Source organism: Cephus cinctus, unplaced genomic scaffold (genome assembly GCF_000341935.2).
Source record: "Cephus cinctus unplaced genomic scaffold, Ccin1 Ccin1_scaffold0637, whole genome shotgun sequence".
Classification (NCBI taxonomy): Eukaryota; Metazoa; Arthropoda; class Insecta; order Hymenoptera; family Cephidae; genus Cephus; species Cephus cinctus.
The window spans coordinates 187,522-201,522 of NW_014333276.1; the positions used below are offsets into that span (position 1 = coordinate 187,522).

The window sequence follows — 14,001 nt, forward strand, 5'->3', positions numbered from 1 at the left end:
ATTGAATTTCCCACCCAATTTTTCACACGCCGCACGACACTCTGACTCGTGGGTATTCTCACGTCCTACTGCCAATTTTTATGACCCTTTAACCTCACCGTGTCTCGACGCTTTTCTGCCGTGTTTTCCCGTCACGATTTACGTCCTTTTGACACGTCGTGCATGTTACATGTATATTTTCCACGCGTCTCTCGCGTCGCTACGAGTCTGTTAATACAGAAGTGACTCAATGGATTTTCCCAGTTTCCCGTACTTCCGTTTCTCATCCACAGGGAATACCCGAGCCATCCTGAAATCGATATTCATACTGTTCTCCGTATATCCGGTGTACCTGTATCCTACATCCCGATATCGTGCGGTTGCATTTGAGTTGTAGGGAATTTTACGCTACGGGGATGAAATAGAAAATGAAAGGATCGTGAGAGTCGGGGAGGGGCGATAGGGATGATGGGGGAAGGTTGAAAATATACACAGTGGATACGGGGAAGGGCAGTTGCGGTTACCCGAAAGCACAGTCAGTCTCGTGCGAACGAATGTACCTCCGAGTGAGTGAGACGGTAGGCGAGCGAGAGAGAGAAAGAAATGAAGAGAGAGAAAATGGACCAAGAAGGAAGAGACTGGTGGGGAAAGACGTCGAGGGTTGGTCGTTCGTTTAACGAAAGCAACTGGATGGAAATTACCATTGCGTTCCACTTCAATAATTGCAATTATTGCTTCTGCCGTTAATTAGTCTCAACTGGCGTATTTTTAATTGCATTTTTAATTAGCCCTTTGGCTAACGGGAAATGGTATCAGCGATCGTTCGCAGGATGGGGGTTAACACTGTCCACAATACCAGATAGGGACCGGGGGCTTACTTTCCCACGGGCGAAGTAATAATCCAACGATTCGCCCTTTTGCTCTGTGTTTGTCAATTGAGCGTCGGAACGTATAGTCACTGTGAGCTTACTGGGTTTTACACTGGTCAAAAGCAATGAGGCCACAGCTCAGCGTCACTCACAATCAGATGCATGGTTAAAGGAGAAAAGTTGATGCTTCGGTGCAAAACGATGGTTCCACGTAAGTTTAGGCGTAAATTTTATTAAAAAGTATCTATAGCTTATCGAAGATTTCATAGTTTTCCATCCCTGTCAAAAAAGAACATTGAACTCGTGAACCTAGCATAGAGAGGGAAACTGGTGAATGAAAACGCGAACGAAAGTATTTCTCAGCACGGGGACAAATGCACGTCGATAATATTTGCTTATACCTATAGTAAGAATACACAAATCGTATTCGATCGGCAGACGCTCCCTTTCGACGGTGGCTCGAGAGAGGGTGGTTTCCTGCTTCCAGTAAGCGTGCGGATGGAAAAAGAAGCTCGCATCAGAATTTGGGTACTTATGACCCGCGGCAAAGTAAATTGGCAAACGGTGGAAGAGGGCGCCGTCAGGGAGGAAGGTTGAAGCTGTAAGCAAGAAAGACGTGACGAAAGTGTGTGAGAGAGAAGGAAAAGGCAGAATGAGGAAAAACATGGGATGATACGAGGGATAGGGACATGACGAAGGGAGAGAGAATGAGATGGAAAAGACTCGCGTTTCTCTGTTTTTTCTCAACAGTCGCATTCTACAAAATTCGTTCGGTCTGGGGAGGAGAATTTAAAAAAATTGAATAAATAGCCATCGTTAATCAAGTTCTTACGTTGTCGTGGGTTACACTGAACACTTGTTCATCGCGCATGCGCCCCCTTGGCTATGTTATATATAGAGATACAAGTATTATTTTATCATAGCTATTGGGTATCGTAAGCTGGGACACGTCCTTTTCTTACATTAGGTTGTATTTGACGCCTGGAGGCAGATGCTTACGAATAATAAATGATAAGGATGACAGTAATGATAAAACAAAATTTATAAAAACGGCGTAAACTTATCTAACGTTCCTGAGCAGTGTGTTTGTTCAATATTAGACGCACTTCCTCGTTCGATACACGTCAATTCGCATACAGATAAAAAATGTACGTTGATGAATAATCAAGATTAATTTTACGTCGTATTTGTTTATTTTCAAATTTTTTTTCTTGTCCCGGTAACACAGGTCGTTTATGAATAAAATAATCAAATTTGTAATGCTTGTACTTACAAAGATGGCGACGATCGACTGAATCCGAGTCGAAAGTTATTATGTCTGTTGAGATTTCTCGTAGATTTTTGTTAAGTGAGTTTAGTCCTAGCGTACGCACAATTTGCAAAATTGAAATTGCAGAGAGGCGGGAATTGTGTTTTCGTATGCCGAGACGTTGTGAATCCAGTCGTTGTTGTACGTGTCTGCTGGAACGCCAGACGTGCAGAGTCGTGCGTGAGACGTCGGCTCAGTCGTGGCGTTTGTTTTGCTGTGAATGCCGCGCCTCGTTGTTCGTTTATTTATACACAGGACGGGACGTAAGCTGGTCGTTTGTTTATACGCGATGTGGCGGTTGTTACGCACAGATGGTCGATATAGAGAAGGACGTGAAAGAAGGAAAATATGTAAAAGGGTAGTGAACGCTCTTCAACGCCAGGTGTCGCCCTTGTTCCTTCTTGCTCTTGCAGTTTAGTCTGACGGCGCATGAGGGCAGGCATAACGGCGGTAACGTTGACTTAACCCAGGAATGCTCGGGCGATTTTATTCCGTATTTACATACGTCGTATTGAGTTGGGGTAACGCGATCACCCCTCGAGAATTATGCCAGGCTAACGACGTTGGAAATATGCATTTGGGATGTGCATTAAAGATGCATCAAGCTAACCTATAAAAAAGCGATTTCATCAGTAGAGAATGGGGGTACGTAACCTAAAATTATGAGACTTTTGCATGCTTCACCTTCGGTGGCTGGTTTTTAATATTTCTTTGTTGGATTATTCTTTGGAGTTTTTTCCCCACTGTTTTTTCTTCTTATCTACTTCCTTTTCCTTTCCTTGTATCAAGCTATCAGGACGCTTCGCTCGCCGGGCAGGCACGCTCGCCATTACCATTCTTCCTGAACGACCGTTTGCGCCGGTAGGAATTCTCACTGCCACCATTCCGCCACCATTCCCGGTCTCTACGGGGGACGTTGCATGCAAAGCTATTTTGTCATCAGAAGCGGAAGAAGCGCTCATTAAGCGCTTGAGATTTGTCGCTGATGTGTCGCAAGCAATCCATTTATTATCTTGATTAGAGAATGGATTCACATAAAGAAAAGGTTAGTTTACGGCACATAAATACACGTATACAAGAGTCTTTGCTAACCCTTGATTAGTCAATTTCTCTACTTTTCTGTTTACTTCCCATCTCTTTCCTTCTTTCTGGATACGTTTCATTTTTCATCTCTTTCGTCCCTCGTTCAGGAGCACTACCGATAATATTCATCTTCCCCTCGTGGGTAACGTCACCTCGACACCCCAATTTCGTTGGGTTCTACCAGAGGCGCTGTAATTCGTCCTGAATTTATCGTGGATATTAGCATAAATTTAAATGAGGACTTTCGGGCCGTTGAGAAGGAGAGGGGTAGTTCTTGTGCAGAGCGGCGAAGATTGCCGGGGCGGCAAAGCTTCGGAAGATGTGAACGGACACTTACCCTCTAGACCTACCTTTACTCTAGCCTAACCTCTGAGATCTTTTACCCAGCTCTTATACCGCGCGAATTGTGCTGATATTCCTATTTAAATTTGCTTCACTTAATACGATTGCCACGGGAAATCCCCGTGTAAATTGAAATTTCTCTTACGGGCTGAGAAGTACCTTACGATAATGCGATCTTCAGCGTCCGGTTACACGAAAGTTTCTTAGGTATCTTTTACCTAATTTTATACTGTCGTCTTATTATTTTTCTTTGACAAGTCACTTCGTTACTTCTCTTTTTCTCTTCTTTAGCTCTATTTATCTTTAGCTAAAATTACAAGGACGACGGAATAACTTTTTATGCGCTGATACTAGCACAGTGCACGGTGGGCAATGGCGTGGCTTTACTAGATTTACTTTTTGGAGACGCGCGCACGAATCAGGTCGCCAGCTACTGGTGGATAATTGAATGCGAGGAGGTACCACGAAATTTCGCGAAGAGCAAAGAGCCGCAGACGATGTTAATCATAGGGACAAATATTGGCACTGTCGCTCACCGGCTCATAACCAATTTCCCGCTGCGCGTCGTCGCTCGTCTAGATAAATATGAATCTTCGATCGGCGACCTCGTTGGCTTGTAAAATCTTTCGATAGTACGCCATTGTGGGTTCACGATTTTCATCGGTAGATGCTTCAATCGAGAATCCATTCGCTTGCGCGTTTGTTTGTCTATGCATTTATCTGTTCATCCATTTATCTATCCATCCGACCATCCATCCATCGAGCTGTCTGACTATCTGTCTGTTCGTTCGAACAGACTCTCTATTTACTTTCGACCGAACTTGAGCTCTAGTCGGAGGCTTTGGAGATTTTGGCAGGAAATCAAAAATCTTTCATGAAAATGGGAACTTCGTCGATTACATGCAAAGCCAAGATTTCCTTACCGGAAGAGCTCTTTGAGTTCTCAACGAGTTCCCAGAAGTGGATCTCGGTCCTGGTAGGAGGGTTTGACGTGTAAATTGACGTTGACGAGAATAATTGGAAGAGGGAAATCAAGCTTTCTTTCCGATTGTCAAGAAAGGCCGATAAACTGTAAGGTAAAATGACGAGAGGAAAACTGGTGAAACGAAATGAGGGTCGGCGCGGTGGAAAGCTCAACGGTGATTGACCCGTGGGTCTCAGGGGCTAATTGAATGGAAAGTTCGCGGCCGCGACCATCGAACTCAACTCGGTACTGGAGATGGTAGCTACGGATTCGTACGTCCACATAGCTTTCCTGAGAAATATACATGCTCACTGAAATAATTCGAAAGTAGAGCAGTTCACATTATACTAGGTACTATGCCCGTCACTATACGTAGCTGTACTATACTATATATACTATACTATCTACACGTGCTGGAATAGATACAGTGTGTGCATATAAGAATCTGAGACCAGGAAATGGAATAGCTAGCACGCCGTGGTAGCAGACAGTTCATACAGTAATACGAAGCTACCTTAGAGTAGGAAGACAATGGAATGAAAAAAAAAAGGAGAAAAATTCTCCTTCTCACGCAATCTCGAATATGTTGGATCTTGATTTTAATTTTTGAAAAAAAATAAAAATCCTCCAAATCGAATTTCAAATTAATCTTTTTTTAAAGTTCCTATTAACTAGTGTATCAAAAAAGTTAAGCGCGTCCTTCAACGACGATAAATTTCTTGTTTCGATCTTTTTACACATTTATGAATGTCAAAATGGCGACGTCTAACGTCACTCTCCATTACGTTCATACTGGAGAAGCGTCGGGCAGTGTTATTTCTCTGTGAAAAATTTCATCTTGATCAACACTTTCGAATATTTTCTTTTTATGCGTTCAACTCGCCTGGCTAGCGAGTGGATGTACTTGTACAGGATCATTCAGCTGTAAATACATCACTCAGATTTGACAGCTGGTGTCACGTGATCAATTTTCTTCGGTGCCAATCGACAATATTTTTTTGGTCGAAAAGATGAGAGACTTTAGAAGATTGATGATATAAGTGTACATTTTATTAAGATCAAACGACTGAATATATATTCAAAAATTCTATTAACAATATAACCAAAAGATTTAATTTTTAATACGATCAAACCAAATTATGTATATATTATCTTGCGAGTGATTATATTAAGTGAAATTACGATCTATTCAAAACTAAGTTGTATATTAAATCAAATTAATTAATAATATGAGGCCAGCCTTCCAACCGTCACACTTATAAAAGTTTCATTTAAAATTTTATTCAATACTTATATACGTACCTATTAGTTATTTAGCCGCTGATATCGATGGAGATGAATAGTAGTTTATGGCTTGGTCCTACGGTGTATCGTCGAGCCGAATTGTCGCCGTGTCCGATCGCCGTTCCTCAAATTTTTAGCTGAATTTTTACAATGTAGATGATGATATATATTTAGGGCCCTATCACCCAGAGCGTATTATCTGTAGAGAAAATACATAAAAATACAACTATGATAAAATAAGACCTAATTATGCGCATTGTTATAACGAAGAGGATTTCGTACTTATTATCTTGTTCGGGGATACTTCTCACTCGCTCGCTGATTAGTTGATGAAAGGGACGACAATTCGCTTTACCGGTATTATTTCGATTTTATTAGGTGGGGATCGAACGCCTTCTAATAGGTATATGCGGAGTGGGTCGTATCCACGCACATAAATACACACAAGCAAGACTCACATGAACTGGCGTCCTCATACGTTACAATGATTCGTTAATGGACGTTGACAAAGTTTTGACTATTTACAGTCATGGGCGTGGACTTTTGATGAACTTGACATCCGGCACTTAAATATCATCACTCATCCACCGTGTTAACCTTGTGCTTAGATCATGGACGGTTATGTAAGAGTGATTTAGCATTACAAGCACGTAGATAGTCTTGACTGGTGACTAAGGCAAATTTCTAATGGAATGAGAAAATATTCCTTGCAATTGCGAAAAAAAAAAGATATAAAAAATATGCGATCCATCAATTACTCGCTTCCTTCGGTGTAGTTTGTGACACATCACTTTTCTTGGAACGCTGCAATTTCTCATAGGTGGATATAGGAATTCTATTTCTCGCATTACGAACCTTATACCGGGCAGATACTTCTGTACGTTTATATAAATACATATATATATATATATATAGCGTTCAGCTGATATACATGAAAGAATAGGGAAGCCGAGGAACTCCAATATTTACTGGCGATATTAAAATTCCATACTGTGCGCTCGATGCTATTTCAATTATCGCTTTTTCCGATTGCCCACTTGTTTCGCAGCTCTTTGATTTTCGTTGTGGACTGCTTCACTGCGCATGCGTCACTCTTCGATACAGTAAAAGCAGGAAACGGTGAATGGGCGAGCCTGCTATTTCAATAATTGACCATTTGAATTATCGAGGACCGTCGGGTAGCTGATGGAATATATGAATTCGCTATTGGTATTTTCAAGTATTATTATTGTACTTTAACGAATTGGATTGCCGATACCCTTTTTGTTTTCGTGTAGAACGTTTTGTTTCATTTTCTTATCCTAAGACTGGATAATATTTGACATTTGTATGAAGAGAGACATTGTGAATTCTGGTATTCATATTGGATCACGTAGTTCCTATGTCTCTAGGTACACACGGGCACTATAAAGTTAACCTATTTACGTATTCCAGCAGTTTCCTCTAATTACATGGTCTTGTGGGATCTTTGATTAACGTGATGCATAAATTCAGTGATTTTCGAAATTCACCATTAAAGCAGCCACTGGTCCAGCTGGTATTAATATTCACTGTTACGATTTTGATCAATATTGAAAAACTCTTCTTTGATAACCATAACCTAGATTAGAAAAAAAATATTTCAAAATTTTAATACATTTATTTATTTTTGTCATAACATGAAAATTCATCCATCCTTCTCGTGACATTTCCATTGAACGAATTTATATAGAAAGTATATCGATTTCCATTACCAAGTTGTCATTCAGTGATCCATCCTCCTTTGTTGCCTGTAACGCCATTTTTTTTTTTCTTTGTTCACTTCAATTTGCTCGTATCCCCTTTCCACGTTGCGTCATATACCTGCACGGCTAACCTAGTTTAGTTTGAAAATTAGAAAAGTCAACCGACCCTTTACCAGTGGAGCCAAACTAGCAGGCATATCACCGATTACACGGTCGACTGACTTTAAACCAGCCTGGAGGATCAGGAGGGTCGTATCGAGGGATGATGGTTCGCGGTGAATCTTGTTGATAAACCATGTGCTTTCTCGCCGGTCATGCGTGACAAGGGGCAGTCAATATGCACGTATTCGATTGCACGGAAAACCGACTGAATGCAGTACACTAACATTTTCATGATATTCTACTTACTTGTAGTATTATTTCGATATTTGCAGCTTGCAGTGATGCGATATACAAATATCACGAAAGATTGCCAACTGAAAAAACGTATACCTGCGATGTTCGAAAATAAATGCGGGTAGAGTTTTTTATGAGAATGTTTTGTCTACGAGTAGTACCGAGAACACTCACCAGTTGTCGCTGCGCCGTAGACTTATGGGTAGTAACCGACATAAAGCTTAAAATCCCACGGAGCTGTCAGTGCGTTCTTATACTCTCGGCGAAAGAGGTTAGGACACTTTGCTGTAGTTTGAATCCGTTTTAAGGTTAGGTCATATACTACGAGAGAGAAAAGACGAAAGAGCGTGAGAGCGAGAGAGACAGAGTGTGGTGTAGCGAACGCGTCGAGGAATTTCTGAGCTCGAAACTTAAACAGGGCCATTGCTCTCTTTTAATCCTGGCCGGCAGTACGATTTATCCGACGTTATCTGTACCACTGCGTCCTCTGCATCGCCGGGATCCTTTTTACTCGGTTGTGCACAGCTTATACCGTGGCGCTAGTGTCTCGGGATTCTCGGCAAGTAAGACACGGTGGCTCAGTTATCCCTGAGCTATACCGCAGCAGGAAATGGATCGTTTAACGGGATGAAAAGGAAAATGAGGGAGGAAAGGACAGTGACGACGATATTTATGGCGGCTGAATGTAATGTCCCAGTCTTCGAGTGACTGCACGAAGGTAGGTACAGTGGAACTGACTATTATCGTAGCAAAAGAAATACGTTGGCACCGCGAAGGATTCGTCAATACGAATAGAATAGAAAATTAATAGCGTCTCGTAAAAATCGAAAGATGTCATTCTCGCTAACCGGAAGAAAAAAAAACCTAGAATATTCAGCAAGAAAATGAAAGGCACGGACATCGCCGAGTCTGCAGCTGAAAGAATCCAGTTAGCGAGACAAAGGAATATGATTCACGTAGTTATAAAAACAGTAATGGCCGCCTGTCTGTCTCGTTAATGAAGGAGCGGGGAATATATGAAGAGAGACAAAGAAACAAAATGTTTCCTATTTTCTTCACAGCGCAATTGTCTCATATCGTTAAGCTCGGGACCGTCCTTTGGGAATACAGGAATGAGTATACCCTCGAATTCCCACAGTTTCTACACTCTAACCTCGTCCATCCCGACCTTCCCTAATGTTCGCGACACCCTCGACTCCCGATGGGAGATCATGAAGTGCGCTATAACCCTACCTAGTCGTAAAATCTATTCAATGCTATTTATCGAACCACTCTGAAGCGGCTAACCAGCAATCCAGGAACAATTGGCTGCTAAACGTTCCCTTTCAGCAACGTTAATGCTTGACCTAGCTTTCGTACCTTCTGAAGTTAGCTTCACTTTTTTTTTTTCTATTTTACACCAAAGTTACAGACAGCTTAAATTTTTCTGTTTTCTTCTTTTTAAAGTCTCCATTGTTTAATAGACCGTTGCTGCGATTTTCTTCAATTCATTAATACGTATACCTGTGCATGGATACGCGCCTCTAACGGTTCGAAGTCGCGCTTTGTGTTTATTGTTTACTTTGTATATCTATTTAGAACATTTGTATACGTCGGATCGTACGGTCAGATAATCGTTTTTCGATAACAACGACAGATCAACAACAATCATCCGGATTTGTGCTCTGTGTGGGCGATATCGATACGTTTTATACAAGGTGTCCTCAATTTACGTAACTCCCGCATAACACAAGCGACGCATCCACTATGGAGATTTATATTATTTTGTATTAGTACTCATGGTTTCCGGATGGAAGCCGCGTCTGTGTTCAGCTTCGTGCCGACGTTTCGCAAAAGTTTCAGCCTGCATCTTCAGGGCTAGGAGGCTCCGATACTGAAGCTCCCTGTTCTCAGGAAGTCTTAATATACCTATGATTGCTCGTGCGGATCAGTGCTTCAGCCAATCATAAGTTGTTTTTAATTGATCAGCTGATCATGAGCAATCGCAGGTATATTAAGACTTCCTGACAACAGGGAGCTTCAGTATCGGAGCCTCCTAGCTCTGAAGAAGCAGACTTAATCGTTTGCGAAACGTGGGCACAAAGCTGAACACAGACGCGGTTTCCATCCGGAAACCATGAGCACTAATGACAATATTGGCCGCGAAAGCCTAAAATCTCAAATTATTTTGTATTCTCTTTTAACAGTCACCCTTTATTATTCTTGTGTTTCCGTTGAATTCTACCGTATCTCTCTTTGTTTTTTCTAACTTATTTTTTTTTACTTTTCTTTTACTTTTTCGAAAAGCATATTGAATCTCTATTTGCATTAAAGTTTTCCAGTGTAGCAGCAGGTATTTGTTGAAGCGTGCTTTTCTGGTACGAGGCACGTTGCTGCGCGCCGCAGCACTCTTTTGCCTTTGAATCTCGGTACGGCGAACTCTCGGTATTATATACTGAACAAGGTTAGGTATATATACATATATCGTATATAAATTACATATGTACAGTAGATCTATACAATGTGCAGTCAAAGGAACATGGCGATATATACTTTTAGTTACGTAAAACGTCATAGCAACAGTGTCATACAAAAATCGGTATAAATCTACTAACTTGATCTTAGACGTGATAGAATGTATAATATATATATATATATATATATAACAATAAACATTTTATATATCGACCACATGTCTGAGTCCGTATTTCATTCAATATCCGACTGAATTTTCAACATTGGCAATCGTGCTCTGCTCACGTCCGGCAGAAATAAAACTAGTAATTCTTACTGAGAAGAGATGCTATGTATTTGTACAATATTTAACATAACCAATTTTGTTTTAAATTTAGGTTTAATCCGAGAATCGAGGATGTCCCCTTTAGACATTTGGGGTTTGTCACACTACACAGTTTGATGACCGACGTGACGGGTTCATAAAAACAAGGGGTGGTTTATTCTAAAATCAGAACGAGTCTCTAATAATTCTTTAGGCATTTGTACTAACAGGTATTTCCTTTTTTGTTTTTTTTTTGCACTTATCCCCCAGCACAGGCCCCTCGGCAACGGGTAGGCCTAATGTGTAGCTACGTCGCACCGGAATGTCCATTGCGATGCCCAAGTGGGCCGTAACCTCCTTTTATGCGCTTCAACAGGGTTAATAAATAAGAGGGGGGTCGTGGAGGGGGGTGTAAACAAGACAGCCCAACATCCCCTTACAGAGAATTGGTTTCGCAACCCCCCTGAGTCAGTCTACGCAAAACTCCCGTTACGACCATGAGGTAACATGTGGTTTCAGACAGTCGATTAGTATCGATATTAGAAATTCTATCGAACACGACTTTGTCAGATATCTTCGTCTCCATGCTGCAGCTACAACTCGTGGCAAAGGAATTTTCTCCTCCGCGCGTAACCTCTATATTTTGTTTGATGTCTTCAAAGATTACAGCGAATTCGCTCCGATTTGCTGCTGAACATTTACGGGTGACTAGGTTAAACTGCAGGGTGGTTTATCGTGCGACATGTTTCAATACGGCGACACACGTTGCAGCTTATGCAAATGTCGAGTCACCTAATGCTCTTACTGCCTACAGCAACTGCCGGGCATTAGAGGAGCTTCAGGGATCACGGTCGGCTGATAAACATGGCAGATATCCACGAGTAAACAAGGCAGGCCAAGAATCAGGGATTAAAAGAAAAGAGATAGGATTTTACTAATGGAAAAAGCCAACGGTCGCTCGGCGTTCGTAATAGTTCAGCTTTGTCCCGCCAGAGGCGCTGGCTCGAGTATGAAAACAGGACGGAAGCCGATAACGATGCTGAATTCTTTAACGGAAATATCTATTCGACTTGTTGAAACCGTTACTACGGGACGAAGAGGAAGACGGATGGGGAAAAGACAAAAAGAAGACATCGTCCTCACCGAAGTATATAAGTCCATCGTCTGCGATTTACATCTTATTGGCTTTCGACTCCGAAGCATCCATGCTGTATTAGCTCAGGAATTCACGGACCCTTAATACCGGAATTCTATTACTCCTGGAATATAAGGGAATAATATCGAGGAGCATTCTGAGCTCTCTCGAACGGAAGTCGATGGCTAACGCCGATGAATGGAGAAGCTTCATTTGTTTATTCTTCTGGCGTCGCTCCAGACGTTGTCGGAGTTAACCAAGCAGCAGCTTCGTGATTCGGCTCGTCTTTTGGCAGTTATGGTAAATTAAAGAATCTTCCATTAAATCCCGTACCTCAGCACCGGATGTCGAGATTTACAATCTACCGGGAACTCGAAGAATTTCAAGAATTATATTGTCACCGAGTTTAAGCGTAGACTTTAAACAGAAATCGATAACCTGTCTAGAGTACAAAGAGTTACAACCGGATAGTAATCCTGATAGGAATCTCAGGTAGGGATAGCTCGTTACCTTCATAGCACTACTTGATAATAACTCCGCATTGAAGAAACTTGGCGAGTCTGCAATTTTAAAATTGATTTTAAAGTCCAACGTACAAGTATTATGTCCAGGGATTACAATCTCTATGGCCACTGCTGGTAAGAAGCTCTGAGTAGAATTTATTTTAACGTGCAACGTATTACAGGGAACAGAACGACACTCGTGTGCTGCCATCTCGTGTCGAACTTCTGGTACCCGTTCAGCCCTCTAGGTATTCCGAACAATCAGAGGCTCGAGACGAGGCGATGGAAGGGAGAAAAAAAAGAAATGAAAGATTTAAGTGCCGTGAGATGACGAGGCGTCCTGATACGGCTGACCTAACCTACATTTTTATGGATCGTAAAGCACGGGAAATGTGAAAATGTTGCCAGATAACCGACGTCGCTTGGCAGGGAGTTTCGTCGGCGGCTCGCAGATACATTTGTCCCGGATGGCAAAGGAACCATAAGAAGAAGCTTCCTGGAGACTCGAGTGTAGCTCAGGATCTATGCAAGAAAGCAGAGAAGGGAAGTGGATGAGGACATCGTGAAGTGGGAGGTGTCTACTGTATACTGGCGAGTGGATGGATCCGAAGGATGCAGATGACGTACAGGAGGGAAAATGAATGCGATGAGGATAGCTGCTTCTATCCTGACTTGACAATTTTTACAAAAGCTTTTTTCTCTTTTATATTCTTTTGCATTACGGTATACGGGGATGGTACCGGTTTTTGCTGAGGTTGGTATTCACCTGATGACGCTTACCTAAGAAATTCTTTATAAGAGGCGTATCTTTATCTGCTGTGGATGCTGTGAAGAGACGATGGTGAGGTTAGGTTTGAATATGGAAATTCACGGAGTCTGTTGCTCGCAAATCGATTCTCCGTTGGATATTTTTGTGGCGCAAGAGGGTTTATTTGGGATTTGAAAAAAAAAAGTTTGTGGATGACAAAATTTTTTTTCGTACATTTTTTTTTAGGAATCGGTGTTATTTGGAACTTTTACTGGGATGTGGTTCTTTTAGAGATCTTCGGGAATTCGTATAATCCCATAGGGCTTTGTTTTTGGTTTGAAAATTTATTTGATCTGAATGGCCTTTTTTTTCACTTAATAATGATAATGCGCAATATGCATTTTTTTATGGGTTACCTTTTTGTTTTTTCTTCCTATATATATCGTGCACTCTAGTTATTCGGTTTAAATGGAGTTAAGCGATTTCACAAATCCGAATTCAGAGCACTTAAGAGACGTTTTCAAAGATGAATTGTGAATGGGATATACAGATTGAAAAGCCTCGGATTCCATATGTGAATTATGACTAAGGTCAGTGTTGGGTCAGCTTGACCCCTTTAGTTAAAATAGAGACGTAAGGAGACTGGGAATTTTCCAGTTCGACCACTTCAATCCGGGATACTTACGACGGTCAAGTCGACATTCATGGCTTTTCAAAACGATTCCAAAATCACATAAATCCCCACGCGAATTCTCACGATCGATATCACAGCGGCTCTTGATCGTCAAATGAAAATTCACGAGAGGTTGAAAAGGAGTAAAAAAAACGTCTGATGGCGTAAGAAAAAGAAGACCATCCAGTCGGCACCAGCCGGAAAGTCGACCTAAATTTTAATCCAGGAACGAAT

The 14,001-nt window shown here is 41.5% G+C and overlaps 2 protein-coding genes across 12 annotated transcripts in view; one reads left to right on the plus strand and one right to left on the minus strand.

Moving 5' to 3' along the window:
* The window catches only part of LOC107269336, a 39,153-nt gene extending 30,853 nt beyond the window's left edge, over window positions 1-8,300 (minus strand). For 3 of the 7 annotated variants that reach the window (XR_003060155.1, XR_003060148.1, XR_003060154.1), the window contains exons 1-6: window positions 8,125-8,300; window positions 6,113-8,046; window positions 5,849-6,029; window positions 3,285-3,441; window positions 2,842-3,169; window positions 2,122-2,767 (exon numbers count right to left, since the gene is read on the minus strand). The gene's annotated coding sequence lies outside the window, so the exon portion shown is untranslated. Of the gene's footprint in view, window positions 1-1,249; window positions 1,448-2,121; window positions 2,768-2,841; window positions 3,170-3,284; window positions 3,442-5,848; window positions 6,030-6,112; window positions 8,047-8,124 lie in introns of all 7 variants that reach the window. The other 4 variants (XR_003060151.1, XR_003060152.1, XR_003060153.1 and 1 more) reach the window with 4 other exon arrangements.
* Window positions 1-14,001, plus strand: part of LOC107269333 (E3 ubiquitin-protein ligase MYLIP) — a 74,430-nt gene that overhangs the window by 34,610 nt on the left and 25,819 nt on the right. The window contains exon 1 of one of the 5 annotated variants that reach the window (XM_015743062.2): window positions 8,537-8,668. The exons of the other annotated variants lie outside the window; for them this stretch is intronic. Within the exon in view, the coding sequence (XP_015598548.1) occupies window positions 8,639-8,668 (30 nt within the window). The 5' untranslated portion in view covers window positions 8,537-8,638. Of the gene's footprint in view, window positions 1-8,536; window positions 8,669-14,001 lie in introns of those variants that run through there. 5 annotated transcript variants of the gene reach the window in all.